Source organism: Mauremys reevesii, linkage group 23 (assembly GCF_016161935.1).
Source record: "Mauremys reevesii isolate NIE-2019 linkage group 23, ASM1616193v1, whole genome shotgun sequence".
NCBI lineage: Eukaryota > Metazoa > Chordata > Testudines > Geoemydidae > Mauremys > Mauremys reevesii.
Window position 1 is genome coordinate 18,221,353 of NC_052645.1, and position 17,664 is coordinate 18,239,016.

Below are 17,664 nucleotides of genomic sequence, written 5' to 3' on the forward strand. Positions count from 1 at the left end.
CAGGAGCCTGCAGAGGGCAGAGAGACCTGGGGACCTGCCTCCTAAATTTAAAATCCCTTCCCATAAAGAACTGATCCCTCTCGGTGCTAGGGCCAGCCCTGCCGGCCCCACTGGTTTGCAGCAAAGGCTCTCTCAGGAGGAGGAGGAGGACGTGGGTGTTTGCTGCAAGGCTTGGTGCTGGATTCAAGTCTTCCCCTGCCCGGGTGGTTCTCAGGCACCCTCAGCACGAGTGTGGACTGAAATCAGCCGTAGAGCATGCAGTTTTTACAGGGACTCCACGGGGTTAATGCTGGATAATGGAGCCACTGAGCAGCAGCAGCGAGATCCTCTCTTTAGAACATCTCTGGCTGGAGGGAGCTGGAAATGTGACCAGAGCAAAACCCCAGATCCTATTGCACAGGGGCCTCGGAGACACATGACCTGTGGGTCACTCTTGAGCGATAAGTGCTGTGGCCTCTCGGAGAAAGAGTGTGAATGGGACATGAAAGAATTCCCTACGCCACTGTGGCTACAGCCCTGGTGTGAGAAGAGGGGGAGACTGGGAGCACCCGGCTAGCTAGGAGATCAGAATAGAGAGGTTTATAAAGTCCTCTCCTTACCAGGGCCCAACCTCAAACCCATGCCAGTCAATGCAGAGATTCCCAGGGACTTTACTGGGTTTTGGCTCAGGTCCTTAGGAAACCGGAGCTTCAATGCTGAGCAGCTAAGCAAACCTCTCCGCGCCTCCTTGTTCAATGGGAAAGTCAAGGAGACGAGCCAGGAGCCCTCAACTGTGGAGCCTTTCGGAGCCGCCCTGCTCCTCCTGCATGAGCCCAGCTTAAATATATATATGGGTAATTTTCCTCCGCTGTCAGCATTGTACTGCTTTGCCTCCTACCTTTTGTACACACCAGCCCCTATTTTGCTTACTAGCGAGAAAGTCACAAGGACCTTCCTAATTTAGTCTCCATCACAGTCGGGAGAAATCCAACGTCAGCTGTTTCTGACAGTTTGGGGGAAAGTTGCTTTTTTTAGGTTTCTTTCCCCCTCCCTTTCCCGTTGTTTTTTTGCATGTCCGTACATTTGGCTATAGGCTTCCCAGACACATTCCACTGGAGCGTCTCCATTTAAAAATCCTCCAGGAGATTGTGCAGCTACACTGTGCAGCTTTTGACTCACTCCTGCAAACATCTCGCCGCAATGAGAGCAGTGGCAGCTTGGCCTAATGGAGGAGGCTGCAGAGTGGGTTCTCTTGGGCTCGAGCCCCAGCTGGGCCACAGATCTTGGGCAAACCACGTCACTTGTAATTCGCACGTGCAAGTTACACCAGCAAGGAAAGCCAGGTTTCAAGTGAGCAGATAAGAGTGTCCACATGCAAAGTTGAACAAATTTAAAATCATCCCTGGAGCTAAACTGGTGCAATTGCTGCATGTCGGAGAGACCGTAGTTCCCCTCCTGTATGCTGACGCTGGCCTCAGTTCACATCCACTCCTAATGGGACATGAAAGAAATCCCTAGGGCATCATGGCTATAGCCGTGGTGTGAAAACTGGGAGCACACGGCTAGTTAGGAGATGAGGTTAGAGAGGTTTCTGAAGTCCCCTCCTTACCAGGATGAACAGACATTGGTTGGCTAGTTTCTGATGCTCTGGGATGGTGGAGAACACGGACAGCACCAAGCAGCTGAAGACTAGGAGGAATCTGAAATAACAAATGATTAGAACAGATTAGCAGGCATTGATTCATCCGCTTGGCGCTATAGCAGGTGCGGTGAGACAGAGTCCATCCCAGCCCCGGTGCCCACCATAGCTGCCAGCTTCCCAGGGCCAGACCTTACCCTGCTCTGCATTCGTTCTGGGGCGACTGGATACTGCTGAGCCACCCAACCTAATCACCAGTCCCACATGGGCACCAGCTATCCCAAATGCCCAGCTGGTACCAAGTGTGCCAGAACCAGCTGCATCGTCCAGCCAGACTTTGGTAACACCTGCAAGACCAGGGCATCCCGAATTAGACCCAGGACAGCTGAGGATTAATGAAATCACTAGCAAGTAGCAGCACCCGCGTAAGACTGGCAGGGTCTTCGCCTGCCAACAGCATGGCTTCTGGAGCTGAGCATGGGCAAAATCAGCGGGGTGCAATCCAAAATCAGCGGAGTGCAATCCAAAATCAGCGGGGTGCAATCCAAAATCAGCGGGGTGCAATCCAAAATCAGCGGGGTGCAATCCGACGCCTCAATTCTGGTTCAGAACCAACACATTGTTTCTTCCTGCCAGGTGCCCTGCTCAGGACCCCAGGGATCGAGAGACCCAACCCCTCACAGCTGACCCCTGGCCTGGCTTGCTCCAGCTCCAGCACATGGCAGCATCATTCTACCTTCTCACCCACAGTAAGGCGCCTGTCCACCAAAGGCACACGCCACCAGGGCTGGAATAAGGACCTCAAGGGCGAGCTAGCAAAGCTGTCCCTGTGAACAGCAGCTCCCCCACTCGGGGGGAAGGTGCCGGGGGAAAACAGCAAGGGACAGGTGCTGTAGGTGATTTGGGGCTGGGGGCTGAATACTGGCTCAGAAGGGTTAAAGGCTTCACTTTTTTCGTACTACAGGGGGAGGGGAAGGAGGAAGGAATTTCAACCCCCAACGCTAATCTGAGCCGCAAGGTTTTACCACCCTTAGCTAAGATACTGGGCTTGGAAGCTGTTCGGGGCCGGGACTGTCTTTCGCTCTGTGTTTGTGCAGCATCGAGCACGGTCCATGACAGGAGCTGCTAGACACGACGTCAACTGAAGGAATAAAATCCTCAACGTACGAGACAGGCCTCTCAGTCTGCCCTTAATTCAAGCTACCATGGAGATCTGGCCCCCCTCAGACCTCCCCTTTGCTTTGATGGGCTTGTCAGCTCTTCAGCGACCCCACCAAGCTGCCTGCTGAACAGTGGCCTCAGCAAAACTCCTACAAACCGGCTTGGCCTGCAGGGGCCACGCGTGGCCCCGAGATGGCAGCAGAGAGCAGGGGAGCTGGTGGGAGAACCGGGCTGCTTCTGAAAGCTACAGCAGATGGACGAAGGGACCCAGGCTGGGGGTTTGGGGTGCTGCCTGCTGCTGAGCAGCGGAGCCAGAGCGCAAATCAAGGGAGCATTAAGAGATTCCGTTTGGCCTCTTCCGAGGAAGCTGGGTGGGGCACCGCGTGGGGCGCCGAGACATGCTCCAGATGTTCTGTTCTTCGGTAACTCAACTGTGGCTCCTTTTCCAATCTGAAACATGCCCTGGGCAAGGACCCAGTGAAGACAGAAGTGGGAAAGGCCCGTTCGCTCCCTGAGTCCTTCCTCAGGGCTAGCCCAGAACCATTCCCTGCAACACGTTCTCCAGGCTAAAGGGTCTCAAGGGATGGGCGGGGTGGTGGGGATTTTCCATCGTTGCCTTTGAGACATTGCAGATCTCACCGCTGGGAAGTTTGTAAACTGGATTCAGCCTGGATTTCCCCCTTCGGAACATGTCAAACCAGCCGCCCCGGCTAGGCCTCCCTGGTCAACTCTTCCACCCCCTTCAGATTGGAGCCGGCAGTCCGATGCACCTATCACCATGGCACCCGGGCGGTTGTGTTTGAGGGGGAAACAAATCTGGTTTCCAAGCAATGACGCGGGGCCAAGTTCAGAGCAGATGTAAACAGCAGCAGGTCCACCAAAGGGAGAAGCACCTAGGTGTGGCCGATGGGCACTAGGAAAACCAGGGCCTGACAGGCAGCGTAAGCCTGTGAAATGGACCAACTCGAGTTTGCCATTGCACGGCCCCAGCAGTTCTGCTTTCCCTCTCCCGGCTGTGGGGACCAGAGCTCCAAATATCCTGAGCTTTATGCAAGGAGAAGCTCAGCCTTTAACACTGGGGTCTGGGGGCCTTTGCATCCTAAATGTGGGGTCCTAGCCAGGTGGCACCTTCAGCTGCCCCTTCGATCTCTATCTGCCTTTCTAGGCGTCCTTCGCCCATGGGGCTCCTGGGACACACGCTGTCCCTTGAGCGAGGGAGAGAACTTTAGCTGGGGGGGGGGAGCTGGGTGCCCTCCCTTTCGCTGTTTTAAAGCGTAGCATCTTTCCACTGGAATAAGGCTTTGCATTTTCTAGAGCGCTAATTGGTGGGGGGAGGGGTGCTTTATGAACATTAATTAAGCTTCACAAACTACCCTGCACTGCAGATAAACATTATCCTGGTTTTACAGAAGGGCCGAGGCATGGGCGGGGAAAGGACTTCCCCAGGATCACACAATGGATCTGCAGCAGTCCTGACTCCCAGCTCCCTGCGCTAACCCCTAGACACCACTCCCTCCCCAGAGCTGGGGCAAACACAGGAGTCTCACCTCCCAGCCCCTGTCTCTTACCCCTAGACCACATTCCCATCCCAAACCTGGGGAAAGAACCCAGGAGTCCGGAGTCCCTTGCTGTACCCACTAGACACCACTAGCTGTGAACAAAAAGTTCTCCAAAACAGCTTACGTTTAAAACAAAGACGAATCCCACATCTTTTTAACTTCCTGCAGCCACATGTGCCGTGCAGTCACTCACCCTGGATCTCGGGGGTCTCAGGAAGCGGGACCCTGCAGTCCCACACTCTCTGAGCAGCCTAACACGAAACAGCCCGGGGAATCCCCAAGTCATTACCCCAAATGGCGGCCGAGGAAAGCGCTGAGCGCCGACAAAGAATGAAACCAGCCAATAATATTCCGGCTTTGGAAAACGGCCGGAGTCGGGCCAGTACGTTAATCACAAGAAAGACTTTCCGGCATCCCCTGGGGAGGGCCCTAAGAACCCCCCTGCACTGTGGCAACATGCTTCTCACGCCAGCCCTGGGCAAACGAGAGCGCGTGCCGGGGGAGGAGGGTGAACCGAGCCCGTAGCAGAGAGGAGGAGAGGGTGTGAGGGGGAGTTAATCTTACCACAACCCTTTATCGCACAGTCTGGGACAAAGACAGGCTTGCCTGGGTTTGTGTGTACGCCAGTGCACTGCGCAGCATTCCTGGGCTGTACAATCCCCTGATTTCCTTGGGGGTCAGGGCAGGGGGAAGCAGAGAGGGCAGCCTGGGGCATAGAATCCCCGGCCATGTCTGGGGGCAGCGCTACTTTGCCTGTCTATCGCTCTGTTGCTGGAGGTGCCGTCTGACGCCAGGTGAGTTTCACAGACCTAGGCGCAGGGAGATGGAGCCGCTTCCCCAGAGTCACAAAGGCCAAGTCAGCTACGGAGCTGGCAACGGAACCCAGGAGTCCTGACGAGCAGGCCTGGTCTCCAGCCACTTCCTTCGTGAGTAACAGTCTCCTCCCGCGCAGGAGGACGGGGGCATTTCAGGTCAGGACAGAATTCCCCCCGGGAGAGTCAGTGCAGGCAGGCCGAATTACTCCACCCACCTCGAGCTTCTGCCCCCGCACTGGCCTCGCACAGGTGGTTCAGGCGCCGTTCAGCCCGCCGAGCCGGGAGCTGATTCTGTGCCTGCAGATCTGGCCCGTGTAGACAGCATTCGCACGCACCGTAGCCATTCACCTGTTGGCTCGTTACGGGTAAACGCCGGCCGTGCTGGCAAATCAACCAACCAACCAACCGTGGTTTCAAGCATGCAGAGAAAAGGTGCGAGTTAGGGGACTTGTGCCCCATACGAATCAGGACCACTGTGCTAGGTAACAGTGGGAACGATGACCAGAGGACCCACCCCTTCTCCAACGAGCATCTGGGAGTCAAGATGCCTGTGATGGGTGCGAAGGAGAGGCAGAGACAGAAAGCACCTTTCTGCCTTCACCTGCCTGGTCCCTGCGGATGGAATTTCCCAACGTGTTTAACTCCTGCTGACTTCAGTGAGAGCAGAGTGGAGGGCTCATGGGAATCTCCCCCTCAAGTGTTTGGGTTTGGTTGGGTTTCCTCTCCCCCTTATGGAAAAGTCTGTGTTAGGCACGACACCAAACAGCTGTCTCTAGAAAGCAGCTGATTGCCTGCAGAAGCCAAGAGAGGAGAGTCTCTCTGTGGGGTTCTGTTAGCACCCGCGATGGAGTGGGATTCTCTAGGCCAACACGCTGACAGAAAGGGGAGCGTTTTCGATTCGGGAGCAGAGGGCTTTTCCCTAAGGGCAGGAAGGTGAGGGCACCGGTCCCATATCACAGCCCGGTGAGAGCTGCATTGGGTTCACACCAGCTGTGGATCTGGTGCCAGCTGCCAGGAGCCCTGCGGGCTTTTCCTCTCTGGGAAAGATGGGTTATAAGATGGGGTTTATAAGCCTGAGTTACTGTTATCGGAATGTAGGATGACCAGACAGCAAATGTGAAAAATCAGGGTGGCGGGGGTGTAATAGGAGCCTATATAAGAAAAAGACCCTAAAATCGGGACTGTCCCTGTAAAATTGGGACATCTGGTCACCCTATCGGAGTGAGTCCAGCAGCAGGTTTTGAGAGCGCTCGCACTGAGCCGGCTCTGCCAGGGGGTTAGATTCGGCTGCGGGCGCAGGGCTTCCGGCTTCTGCCCCAAACACCTGCTCCAGTCCACTTGAAGCACTGCCAGGATCCAAAACTCACCCCGGGGCTCCCTGAGTCTGAAGCCGGCCGCCTGGGATCACTTCTAAAAGAAACGGCTGGGTGAAGACAGAGCGAGCGAGCCGGAGAAGGAGACAAACACCGAAGGCAGGTCGATCGCACCGGGGCCTGCCAAAGCGCTAGCACAGAAGCACTCCCGGCTGCTTGGAGGCCGTTCGCCCAGGTGAGTCCTGGGCTCCGTTAAAACAAAAGGGGCTTTGGCACATTTAAAAGAAGAAGAAGAAGAAAAAAAAAAGCCCAGAATCTGGAGACGTAGCGAATGGAACTCTCCAAAAATACATTTTTTCCCCTGATCCAGCGATTCTAAATATGGAAAGTGGAAGGCTCGTGCCGCTGGCTCACGTGACCACGTACAAAGGGCCATCAATCTGCAGGAGCTGGGCTTGCGTAACAGCACAGGGCGGTCGACCGAGCTCCCCCCTCCCTCCCCGCCGGCTTGTCTTGGAGCGGGAAGCGCCACCCTGGAGACTGGAGTGTGCGAAGCACAGAAGTGACAGGACTGGTACTGTGGGAGTTGGAAGTTTTGGCCAAAATTCCCCAGGGCCAGATCCCTGGCCAGTGTAAATCCGCTGAACTCTGCTGAACGGTCAAGAGAGCTGCATTGGGTTCACACCAGCTGTGGATCTGGTGCCAGCGTCGCTCCGGGCAGGGTGTCCGTCTTTCCCTGGTGGCCTCGTTACACCTGATCCTTCTATACTGGCTCCAGAAGAAGGAAAACTTAAAGCCCTGCTGAGAACTCACTCGGTGTCGCAGCAAGTGTGTAGACCCGGGCCCTGCGTGCAGCTGACCACTCATGGAGCGAAGCCCCGTGGAAGGGACATGGGAGGGCAATGACCTCCCTCCCCCTCCATTGGCACAACGGGTGTCGTTTTCTCACGCTGGCCCCGTCGTCCCCATGAGGAGCTGAGTCCCATAGTCCCCAAAACAGGGCCACACTGGTTCTTCCATGAGCTCCTCTGGGATCCCGGCGCCACTCTCCACCCGGTGCCGTGCCTCCCCCTGGAGCACCAAACCCAGCGGAGGCTCCGGGGGCAGCCTGGCAATGGAAATGGTGTAACGCTGCAAACCACGAGCTCTCTGGGGCAGGGAGCAGCCCTCCCCGTAGGACGTGCAGCTCCAAGCACGGGAGGGTCTTCTGCACCGTCGGGGTGTCTGGATGCTACCGCAAGCGAAACAATAAATTCATCATAAGAGTAATGGAAACCAGCCACTCTCGGCACGGCACATGGGGCTCGGCACTCGCCCTGTGGGTCATTTAGGGGGCCCCCAACCTACACAGGCTCCTTCCCCACCTTCGGCTGAAACGGCTCCAAAACCAGCTTCCCCGACAAAATAAAACCCCGCCAGGACGAATCAGTCAGTCTGCTAAAGATAGCGCCGGGGGGATTGGGTCTCAGCCCCTCTGCGGGGAGGGCAGGGGGAGGGCGGGCTGCTCCCTCACTGACATTGAGTCTCTGTAGCATTTCTCGTCTCCTTTTGCTGCTGACTTGGGGCATTAAAGCCGAATCAGCTGTAACGAGTCTCTGGGGCCTGAAACCAAACCCAGGCGTTTTCTTCAGCAAGCTCGGCTCTAGGAAAAACAAGGGGGATCTTTTCCTTTAGGGCGCCCGGCGTCGCTGCCTCAGCGGCACGGATGCCAACGGCGGGCAGGTCCCCCGGCCGGCTACAACACCTTGGGTTTTTGGCCAGATGCTCACTTCTGCCTGGCCAGAAGGTGGTAGGTGGTGGTTTGTACCTCGCTGGGGAAAAGCAGACCCCTGGAAATGGGGGCTGGCGGCTGGGAATGCGAGAAATGTACCTGGGAGCCGAGCCCCTCCAGCTATGCTCCGTTTTCAGCAGGCGGGCACGGGTAGTCTCCTCGAGCCAGGCGGGGCTGAGCTTTGCCCATGAGAAGGTGGAAGCAAGGAGAACAGCTCCTTCCTTGCAGAACCCTCCTCCCGAAATTCCTGCCCGGCCCGTCGGCGTTCGAGCATCAACCTTTCCCCAGGCTCTTTCGGACTTGCAGCAAAATCACCAATCGCCAGAAACCCAACCTCAGTGGAGCTGCATTGACCTGAGCGACAAGGAGGGGTGCATTGAGCTCTCCTCTTTATTGAAGCCATATCCATGCTGGGGTGGCTCGCCCAGGGCAACCCCCTAACATGGACATGCTTTGCACAGCGCAGTGTGATTTGTACAGGTGCAACTTACCTGGCTTTGAAACCAGCGTAAATCTTCACAGGCGTAAATCCAGCCTGCACTAGGGGTTCTCACTGGTGCCTAAATGCAAATAAGCCCCACCTTGCCCAGTTCCAGGATGACGACCCCACCTCCTCCGCCTTGCTGGGGATTTGGGGTTTTGGTTTTTTTGCAGAACTGCTGAGCGCCTGCAAAGGTCAAAGGAAGAACGGCAGCGCCTTGAATCCCCACTTTCCCAGGCTGTCAGCAGAACATGAAACCCAGCCTGGCCCCATGGCGGCTGAAACCAGCCAAAGAAGCTCTAAAAAGAGAAGGAAACAGCTGGACAAGTTTAAAACACAAACATGCGGTTTAGAGGGGGGACGATTCCCCTCCTTGCAATCGCTGCACGTTGAAAGCGGAGACACCTGGCTGCTGACGGCGAAGAAACCAAAGCAAACAGGGCAGCGGCCAGGATCCAGCAGGGGATGAGGGAAGGAGCTGTAAGGAATCAGGCTCCTTCTGCAGGTGTTAGAGGGCTGAGAGAGCCCAGCGCTGGGGGTTGGCTGGGTCCGAGGACATCACGCTACTCACACTTGGGCATTTCCCAGCCAGTGTTTGGGAATGTTAAGCCCCACGGTATCAGTATCACCACTCCCATTTTCACTGACAGGGGAAACTGAGGCACAGCGCTGGAAAGCCACTCGCCCGAAGTCACCATACACATATGTGGCAGGACTGGGAATGGAGCCCAGGCGGTCTGAGCGCACAAGTCCCCTGCTCTAACCACTGGGGAGCACTTCACTCCCGCACTGGTGCGAGGGTGAGTCCTTGTGAGGTCAACATACGCTAAGCCAGGGGGTGCCGCTGGGATTGTGAATGACACTTTATCTCCTGGGGTCTCTTCCCAGCCTGCAATATTAATGCACGAGCTAAAAGCAGGTACATCTCTACACACACACTTATCGAGAATCTCCCCTTTGCCTGGCCTCCTCCATTAAACTGTCATTACAGGCTGAACTAATCAAGGACTCCGGGCTTGACTTTCAAAGGTGCCAAGCGTGATGCCAACACACACACACACACACAGGGCTGGGACTCCAGCCTCACCCTTTCACTAGGGACACATTTTGTCCCTACGGCACAGAACATCTCTCCCCCATTCCAGGGGCTCGGGGTGCTGTTGAAGATAGTGGTAGTAATAACAGGTGTGCAAACGTGTCACCGATGAAGCAGTGGCACAGGATGGTGCCAAGTGGGGGGATGGTCACACTAGATCATCAGAGTTCTGGGGTGGGTTAAGTGATGTGCCGGGTCTCGGCCTGGCCTGCAGTGTCACGTGACCATCACACAGCCTGGTGCAGCGAGAACCTGATCCGCAGCCTCTGGTCCCAGCCCAGAAAGTTAGTGTCCCAGACTTCGCAATGAGTGTGGTCACGCCTGGGCCGCAACGAGCTTCTTGCAGGGTGTTGTACCAAGACAGATCGGAGCTTCAGATATGGACCCAAACGTCCCAGCAAGGGGATAACAGCAGAGACAAACCCAGCTGTGGGCTTTGTCCCTGGAAGCTTTGCACTTAAATACCTGGGCTCTGGAGCTCATTAGTTACACTGTGACCCAAACAAAGAGATCTTAAAGCTTTCCACTGCACACACATGTGCGCAAACACAACACAACACACACACACACAAGGTTTCAAGACCCTCCCAGAAATTGCAAGGCCAATGGCCACAGTCTTTCTCCCTATGAATTATGAACAAAACCCCTTGCTTCCCATGCAGCATTTACGCAATTAACTTTTTCAGCATGTGGGAGTCAAGTCCGGAAGCAGGCCGAAGGGAGCAGGAAGGAAGGATCTTTGCCTCTGGAAGCCCCTAATTCCCCACAGGTTCTGGCACGTCCCTCCAGCACCTACCCAGTGGTGCGTGCAGCCTAGTAGCAAAGGCCGAGTTAGGAATGCAGCAGGAGAATGAATGTCCTTTTTAAGAGCCCTCACACAAGTCCCATCTGGTTACTTGATTATCCTCTCTGGGCAGTTTCCATAGAAAGCTGCCAACTTAACCATTCCTCCGTCAGGACAACCACCTGAGTCACAACAGAGAGATTCCCAGCATGACATGACCCTGCCCCAGCACATCACGAGACCATGGTATCTCATGACCCTTGCCCAAAATCAGCACTTGGAGGGCACCAAATTGCCTGGGGCTGGGGGGGTGGAGGGACAGGACAATATGCCTCCCTACCATATATGATCAGTTTAAAAGGCAAAAGAAGATTTGTCTAAGAGGCCGACGCTGGATCCTTTCTGCTCGATGCATCAGCAATGGAGATTATACAATCAGAATTTCACAAGCAATTACACGGGTAATGAGGCATGAAGCAGACGAGAATGCAGAAATCTCTCGGCGAGGTCAGCTCCCAGCAAAGCTTCGAGCTTCTCATTAACCTAAGGAGATGGGATTTGAGAGCTTTCACTTTCTGATCACAACCCAAAGTTGGGGACAATCCCCGTCCCTGCAGACGTCTGCCAAGGATCCCAGAGAGGTGGGATTGACCCCGGGTGGTCAGACGCAGGGTCGGTCGGGGAGACCGTGACTGTGACATGGGGAGAAGTCTCACACTGTGCCCGCGGTGTTGCAGCCCGTGCTGGAGACAATGAGCTCAAGGCCAGAAGGGACCATCAGATCATTGCGTCCGACCTCCTGCAGATCACAGCCCGCTACCACCACCCAGCTACCCCCACCCTGAGCCCTTTAGACCCCAGAATATTTCAGCCCACAGGAGACTAAACTACTGCGTGCCACAGGCTGCACCGATCCCCAAGGCCATTGCAATGGCCAGGTAGGACCAACCCCTCCAGACTCACAGAAAGACCTGTCTTCCCTAATGCCGGGCTTATTGTGAAGGCAGGAAATGGTATCTCCCCTCCCCTGTTTCACGACTACAGAACCGAGTTTCTATAGGGTCAACTCAGGCCTGGATGTGGCTAGCTGGATACTGAGTTAGGGCCTCAGACTTCGCGGTAGGAAGTGAACACGCCTGCCTCTTTTGGGTTCACCCATCCCCACTCCGTGCACAGGGCGGTTGAGCTGCACGGGGTAAGGCCAAGGAGCACTAACCCAGCCAGCGTGGATGTGCTTTGAACCCTGGCTGGGGGTGCTGCTGCAGGGCAGGGGCGCGGGAGGCCAGCCTCAGGCAGGCTGGAAACTTTGTTCCTCAAATATGTTCCTGCATCGTCTTCCCCTCCAACCCCAGCCCAGGGAATCCCATTCAATTCCCAGCCACGCGCGCTACCTCCATCGCAGGCCCTTTTCCCAGGACGGCTGGGAGGCTTACAGCACTGGCTGGCGGAGGCCGAGATTGGAATGGAAAAGTTCTTCTGTGTTGCCACTTAGGCTCCTGCAAAATGAGTCTGTTGGCCTGGTGCCCAGGAAGCAGACAAAGGGACCATGGCTAAGGAGCACCTGAAGGCGGATTGCAGGAGTGTAATTGTTTAATACATGCACTAAGGGCGCATGAATTGTTTATACGAGCAACAACTCCAGAGCACTGAGAACGGAGAAACAAAGCGACACAAAGATGCTGGAATGGACCATCACCCTCTCTACAGACACCTGGGTTCCCCGGTCAGTTCCAGGGGAGGCCACCTGGGTATGTTCATGGCAGCAAGGAAGAGGAGGAGAGGAAGGAAAAGGCGAGAGGGTGGGGGATGTACCAATGGGAGAACAAGCCAAGAAGGGAAGCGGGGGCAGCAGGAAGAGGAGGAGAGATGGAAGGAGGAGGCCACAGCAGGAGAATTGTGGGGAAAGGGGGGAGACATTTAAAAAGGGAACAGAAAACAAATTCTGTGTCTCTCAGCAGGGCCCCACCCTGGCATCTAACTTGGAATCGGCTTCTCTGGAGGGGCAGGGAAGGAGCAGAAGGTCTAGGATGTAGCCAGCTCCCCCCTCGACTCATCAGGCCCCGGGAAGTCTAAAATGCCGCCCCATTGTGCCCACAATTAAATGATGCTCAGCTTTGCACCCTCGAATCAGCGGCCGGAGACATAGGAGAGGCTGTTGAAAACTGGCGGGTGTGTTTGGTCAGCAACATGAACGCCCCAGGAATGGGGATTTAACCCACCCAATTGCCTTGAGAGAGAGGGACTCTGGGACGCCTGGCCATGGCGATCCCTGGGGAATACACTGGGCACACAGGACAAAACTCACGGTGCCACCTTCCAAGAGGAAGCCGGGCCCAGCTAGCTCCCCGTCACGAGCTCGGACACAGGCCCTCTCCGAAGGGACTGGCCGCAGCAGCTGTCCCGGGGGGCGGGGAGGAAAGATCGAAGACAGCACTGACCTAGCATCAGTGCAGAGAACAGGGAGCACCTCAGCCAGTCAGCTGGCTCCCGCTGCCGGCAGAGGGTCCCCTGGTCCTCTCCAAACTCATTGTCCCCTTTGGGGCAGACTGTTCCCCACCTCACCCACCCTGACTCGCTCAGCCGGCCCCCACAAAGTGGGATCAGCGTCCGGGAGCAGGGGAGGAGAGGCCCAGAAGGGGCCGACAGGAGCGGGAAGGGGCAGCACTGGGAAGACTCTCCCCAAAGCGGGTCACCCGCTAGGGCTTAACATCTGAAGCCTGGCCAGTGCCCAGGCCTGGGTTCCCGGAGCCTCTAAGCTGCTTAGGGAGAGTCAGGTGGCTCGAGAAACGGCTTTGGGAAGGGGCCCGTTGCAGTGAGGAAAATGCAAACTGAAAAGATCAGGGAAAGTGTCGAGGGGAGATTGTTGGGGGGAAGGGAAGGGGGATTTTCCAGTTCTGCCCCGCAGGCCCAGCGGGACACCTGCCCCCAGAGACTGAGCATGTTGCACCCAGGCTGAGCTGCAGGACAGGAGCATGGCGTTGGGTGGGGGGAGGCTGCAGGACAGGTCTGAGGGACACCAGAGGAGCTGGGGGAGGCCAGGGCTGGAACAGCAGGGCGGGCTGAGGATCAGGAGTCGCTCCCCTGACTGAGGACAGCTGTGAGCAGAGGAAGCCACATCACCAGAGCAGGGCCCGGGCTTTCCTAGGAGTCACGCAGCCGCTGCGGGGCTCCCCGAAACCGGCACCAGGCCACACGATGGCTGAGCTGACACCGGGCAGGAGCCTTTGCAACGGGGGGAGGCTCAGAGCGACCCATCCACAGCGGGGAGGAGATCAGGCTTGATGGGGGCGGAGGAGCGCAGAAGAAAGCTCCCAACACCTGGGGTACGGGAGAGGCGATTGGGATGAGACACCAGCCCAGACCACACTGAGAACCGCCTCACCCCCTCTCCAGGCCAGCTGAAGTGTCACCTGAGTCTCCCCTCTGCTTGCTGCTGCTGTCCAGTCCAGCTCGCCTGCACTGCAAAAGCACATGTACAAATCCAGAGACCCCAACCGGACAATATCCCGCCACCCCCGACTCGGCCCTGCTGTGCGGTGGGCAGAGCAGGATTTTCGCCTTCCTAGCTGTCAGAGGGCGAGCACAGGAGCTCAAAGACAAGGCACCTCCGGGGCCTTTGGGGTTAATTCTGCTTTTTCACGAGTGCTCCGTCTCCGCCGGGAGGGCGAAGAAAGCAGGGAGTGGCACCCTAAGGCAGAGACACAGATTGGGAGTGGGAGGAGAAATGAAGCCAATAACCTCATCAGGGCCGACTGCACTTGCAGATATCTGCACCCCAGGCCCTGAGCGTGCAAGAAAGAGTAGGCACAAGATGCCATTGCACGTGCACTAGCCAGCCACAGGCCTCAGCACTTCTGAGCCGAAAGAGGAATTTCCTCCCGGCCCGGACTCAGCCACTCACACCAACCTTGCACAGGAGCAGCGGCTTTTCTTGATTGTAAAGGGGGCTGCATTGCATGGTGCTCACCTTTCTGCAACTTCGTCTGCTCTCTGATGGGCTGCAGGGAGACCACGTGTGCGGGGAACCCTAGCAGCTCCCACATGACAGAGACCAGTGGCTAGGGCACTCGCCTGGGTGTTGGGAGACCCGAGTCTAATCTCCTGCTCCACCGGACTTACTTAGCCTCCGTGCCTCAGTTTCCCTGGCTATACAGCACTGCCATGCTCACAGAGGTGCTGGAAGGAGAAATGCAGTAAAGAGGATGATGCTACAGCCATGTAAGTGTCTTGGAATTCCCTTTCTGAGCCCAACCCCCTCACGATAAGAGGTCTTCGGCCCCACCGGCTCCCCCTCCCCAAAAGGGGGTATTTCCCCCCCAAATGAACAATTAAGAGGGGAACAGACGGGTGGGGCCGGAGCTGGGAAGTTGCGACTCTCCTGGCGTTCATCCTCATTAGAGCAGCTGTCGCCAGATGCTCCCTGTCTGCATGGGCAGCGTCGGCAGCCGAAGGGCGGCGTCCAAGCAGAAGCGCCAGCATGGGAACAGGTGAGCCGGGGAGCTGAAAGCTGCTAAGTCAGGGGAAAAGGAGCTGGACGGGTGGGGGGGGAGAAGGGCACAAGCTGGCCAGCTGCGAGGAAGCACTGAGGGAGGCTGGGCTGAAGAGGAGGAGCTGTTCTCCCCGCCCCCGCTAACAGGGTCACAGCAGGGCAGGTGAGTTCGGCCAGTGGTGGCAGGAGAGATTCCCCAGCCAGCAGAGGCTCTGCAGGAGCGCTTGGTTTTTCTGGGTTCCTCCCTCCTGTCTTGTCTCCAGTGACCCCAGCACTGAGTCCGTGGGTTTGTGTTAGCCCCACCATGCCCCCAGGCCCCCAACCTGCCCCTCTCCCCAGCAGAGTGAGGGAGCCAATTGACTCTCATCCCAGGGCCCCATTCACCACCCTGCCCCAGCTGGGACGGGAGGGGCTGGCAGGGAGACGGGCCCCAGGAGTGGAAAACCAGGGCTGCCGGTCAGGAGCAAAGTGCATCAGCCAAGCGGTGGGAGGTCTGGGTGGGGGAGAAGAACAGAGTCAGGCTCAAGGTGCACCTACCCCTAGAGCGGGCTGGGAGGGGGCCGAATGCTCTTGCAGCGATGACCAAATAGTTCTGCTAGAAGCTCTTCTAGAGACAACGTGCAAGCCGGGATCGGGAGAGCGACGCCTGGCCCCGGCCCACCAAGCACTAGCTCTGGCAAATTCCCCAGAGCAGAGGGCACGGCCCGCGGCACCAGGGCACTAGGAGCCTTCTCTGCCTGCCACGGCGAAACACGCCAGTGCCCTCCCCACCGTGCCTGCTGGGAGAGGGCTGCATTGCTGGCCATGGCGCAGCGGTGCCCCCTCCGGCCACTGCTGCTGAGAACGGTTTCACTGCCAGCACTGATGGGACCACCTCACTTTCAGCCCCTGCCCAGGACAAGGGCCAGAGCTGGGTAAACGCAGGGGTCTGGCCCGTCTGCCCTAGCCACAGACCCACTTTCAAAGCCGGATTGGAGGCGAGCAGTCGTTGCTGGTTGTTGACAGCAGGGGGGCACTGCCCCACTGCAGAAGATGCCTCAGTGAGGCGGGGCGGGGATGTGAGGGTGTAATGGTCACAGGGGCTAACCTACCATGGGCCTGGCACGATGCAGATGGAAATTCAGGACAAAATCACCCCGTGCCTCTCACCTCGGACGGATGCAGTTCTGAGTATAACTTCAGTGAGAGCTACTGGGAACGTCCTCCCCAGAACCCCATCCCACCCGCCAACCCGTGGGTGCTGCCCCCCACCCACGCTTTGGGAGCCTCCTGTGCTGCATTGCCCCAGCTCCTCCATGCTGCTGGAGTAAATGCCTGCCCCACGGGGAGAAAAACCCCAAACCACGTTCTAGCTCCCAAGTGCCTGAGCCAGAGGCTGGCCTGGTGCCCAGCAGCAGCGATGGAGTCGCAGGAGGATCTAGCGAGGGGAAGCCAATAAACAGACGGGGCCTGAAATTACTTTTCTCAACGTAAGAAGCCACAAAGAAGGAAGCGGGGGCACCGGGGCCACGCGGCCGCTGCCACTCAAAGCCGCGCACTCTGGGTAAGAAGTCAGCGGAGGGACAGGTCTCCCTTTCGGAAATTTCCTGTTTTCCCTCCCCTCCTAGCTGCCCTAGGATCACCCCGCAGCGCCTCCCCCGCTGACCCACGGCAGAGACTCTGCCTGGCTGAGAGCAGCTTCCTTCTGCTTTACCAGCAAGCTCAGGACTTGATCTTAATAGATCTGGCAGCTGAGCCAGTGGTAACTGGCCGTGCTCAGCTCTGCCCTGCACTGTCGCACGCCACTCTTGTCTCATGGCTCCATCCGTCCTGGCACCTCCAGGTCCCCAGCCCTGCCTCGCGGTTCTCGGCCTCGGAGCGACCCAGGAGCTCTGCTGCTTGCATCCACAGTCCCGTCTCCAGGCTGTCGACGGCAGAGAGAAGTTGTTTTGGAAGGTCCCTGGGGCTACAGTAGGGGGCGCTCTCCCTGCCAAGTCAGTGCTGACCCCACCAGCTGCGCTGCAGGGGGCAGGTCTCTCACTCCAGGGGCTCCCCCCTCCCAAAGTCGGCACCGACCCTAATGCAGTGCTGTGCTTCAGGGAAACAGCCCTTCCACTGAGGTCCCAACCACCTGAGCGCCAAGCACTCCTGATCCGTTGCACAGGAACAGAGGGCATCCGATCCCAGCGTCCAGCCCCCTAGGGCTGCCAGTCCTTCCGCACGGGGATTCAGCTCCCATGAGCACTCTGCCTTGTCTGCTCTTACATAAACAGCATGTCCTATAAATCCACCGTCCCGAGCTCTGCCGCCCTTTTAGGAGAGCAGGAGACGGCAGCCGATCTGCTCGGAGGGATATAAATAATCGCCTGTGGAGCAAGATTGTTTTGGCCCGGTAACCATGGCGAGGGCAGCTGCTGTGTTTATCCTGCTCTGTGTTAGAGACTCCAGCCCTCGTCCCTGCACTGGCAAAGCTCTCTCAGGCTGCCAAGCTCCCTGCTACCGGCACCCACCAGCAGTCAGGGGTCTCAGCACCTGGAGGCCACCCTGCCACTTGGGGAGGGCTCCCGTTAACACGCCTCCTCACGCTGGGCCTTCAGA

At 57.3% G+C, this 17,664-nt stretch overlaps 1 protein-coding gene across 4 annotated transcripts in view; it reads right to left on the minus strand.

Annotated features, from left to right (window-relative positions):
- The window catches only part of KCNQ4 (potassium voltage-gated channel subfamily Q member 4), an 83,766-nt gene that overhangs the window by 34,933 nt on the left and 31,169 nt on the right, over positions 1 to 17,664 (minus strand). For all 4 annotated transcript variants that reach the window (XM_039511372.1, XM_039511371.1, XM_039511370.1 and 1 more), the window contains one exon: positions 1,589 to 1,679. Coding sequence is in view for 3 of the 4 variants with exons in the window: in XM_039511371.1 (XP_039367305.1) it covers positions 1,589 to 1,679 (91 nt within the window). In the remaining variant the exon portion in view is untranslated. The remainder of the gene's footprint in view (positions 1 to 1,588; positions 1,680 to 17,664) is intronic.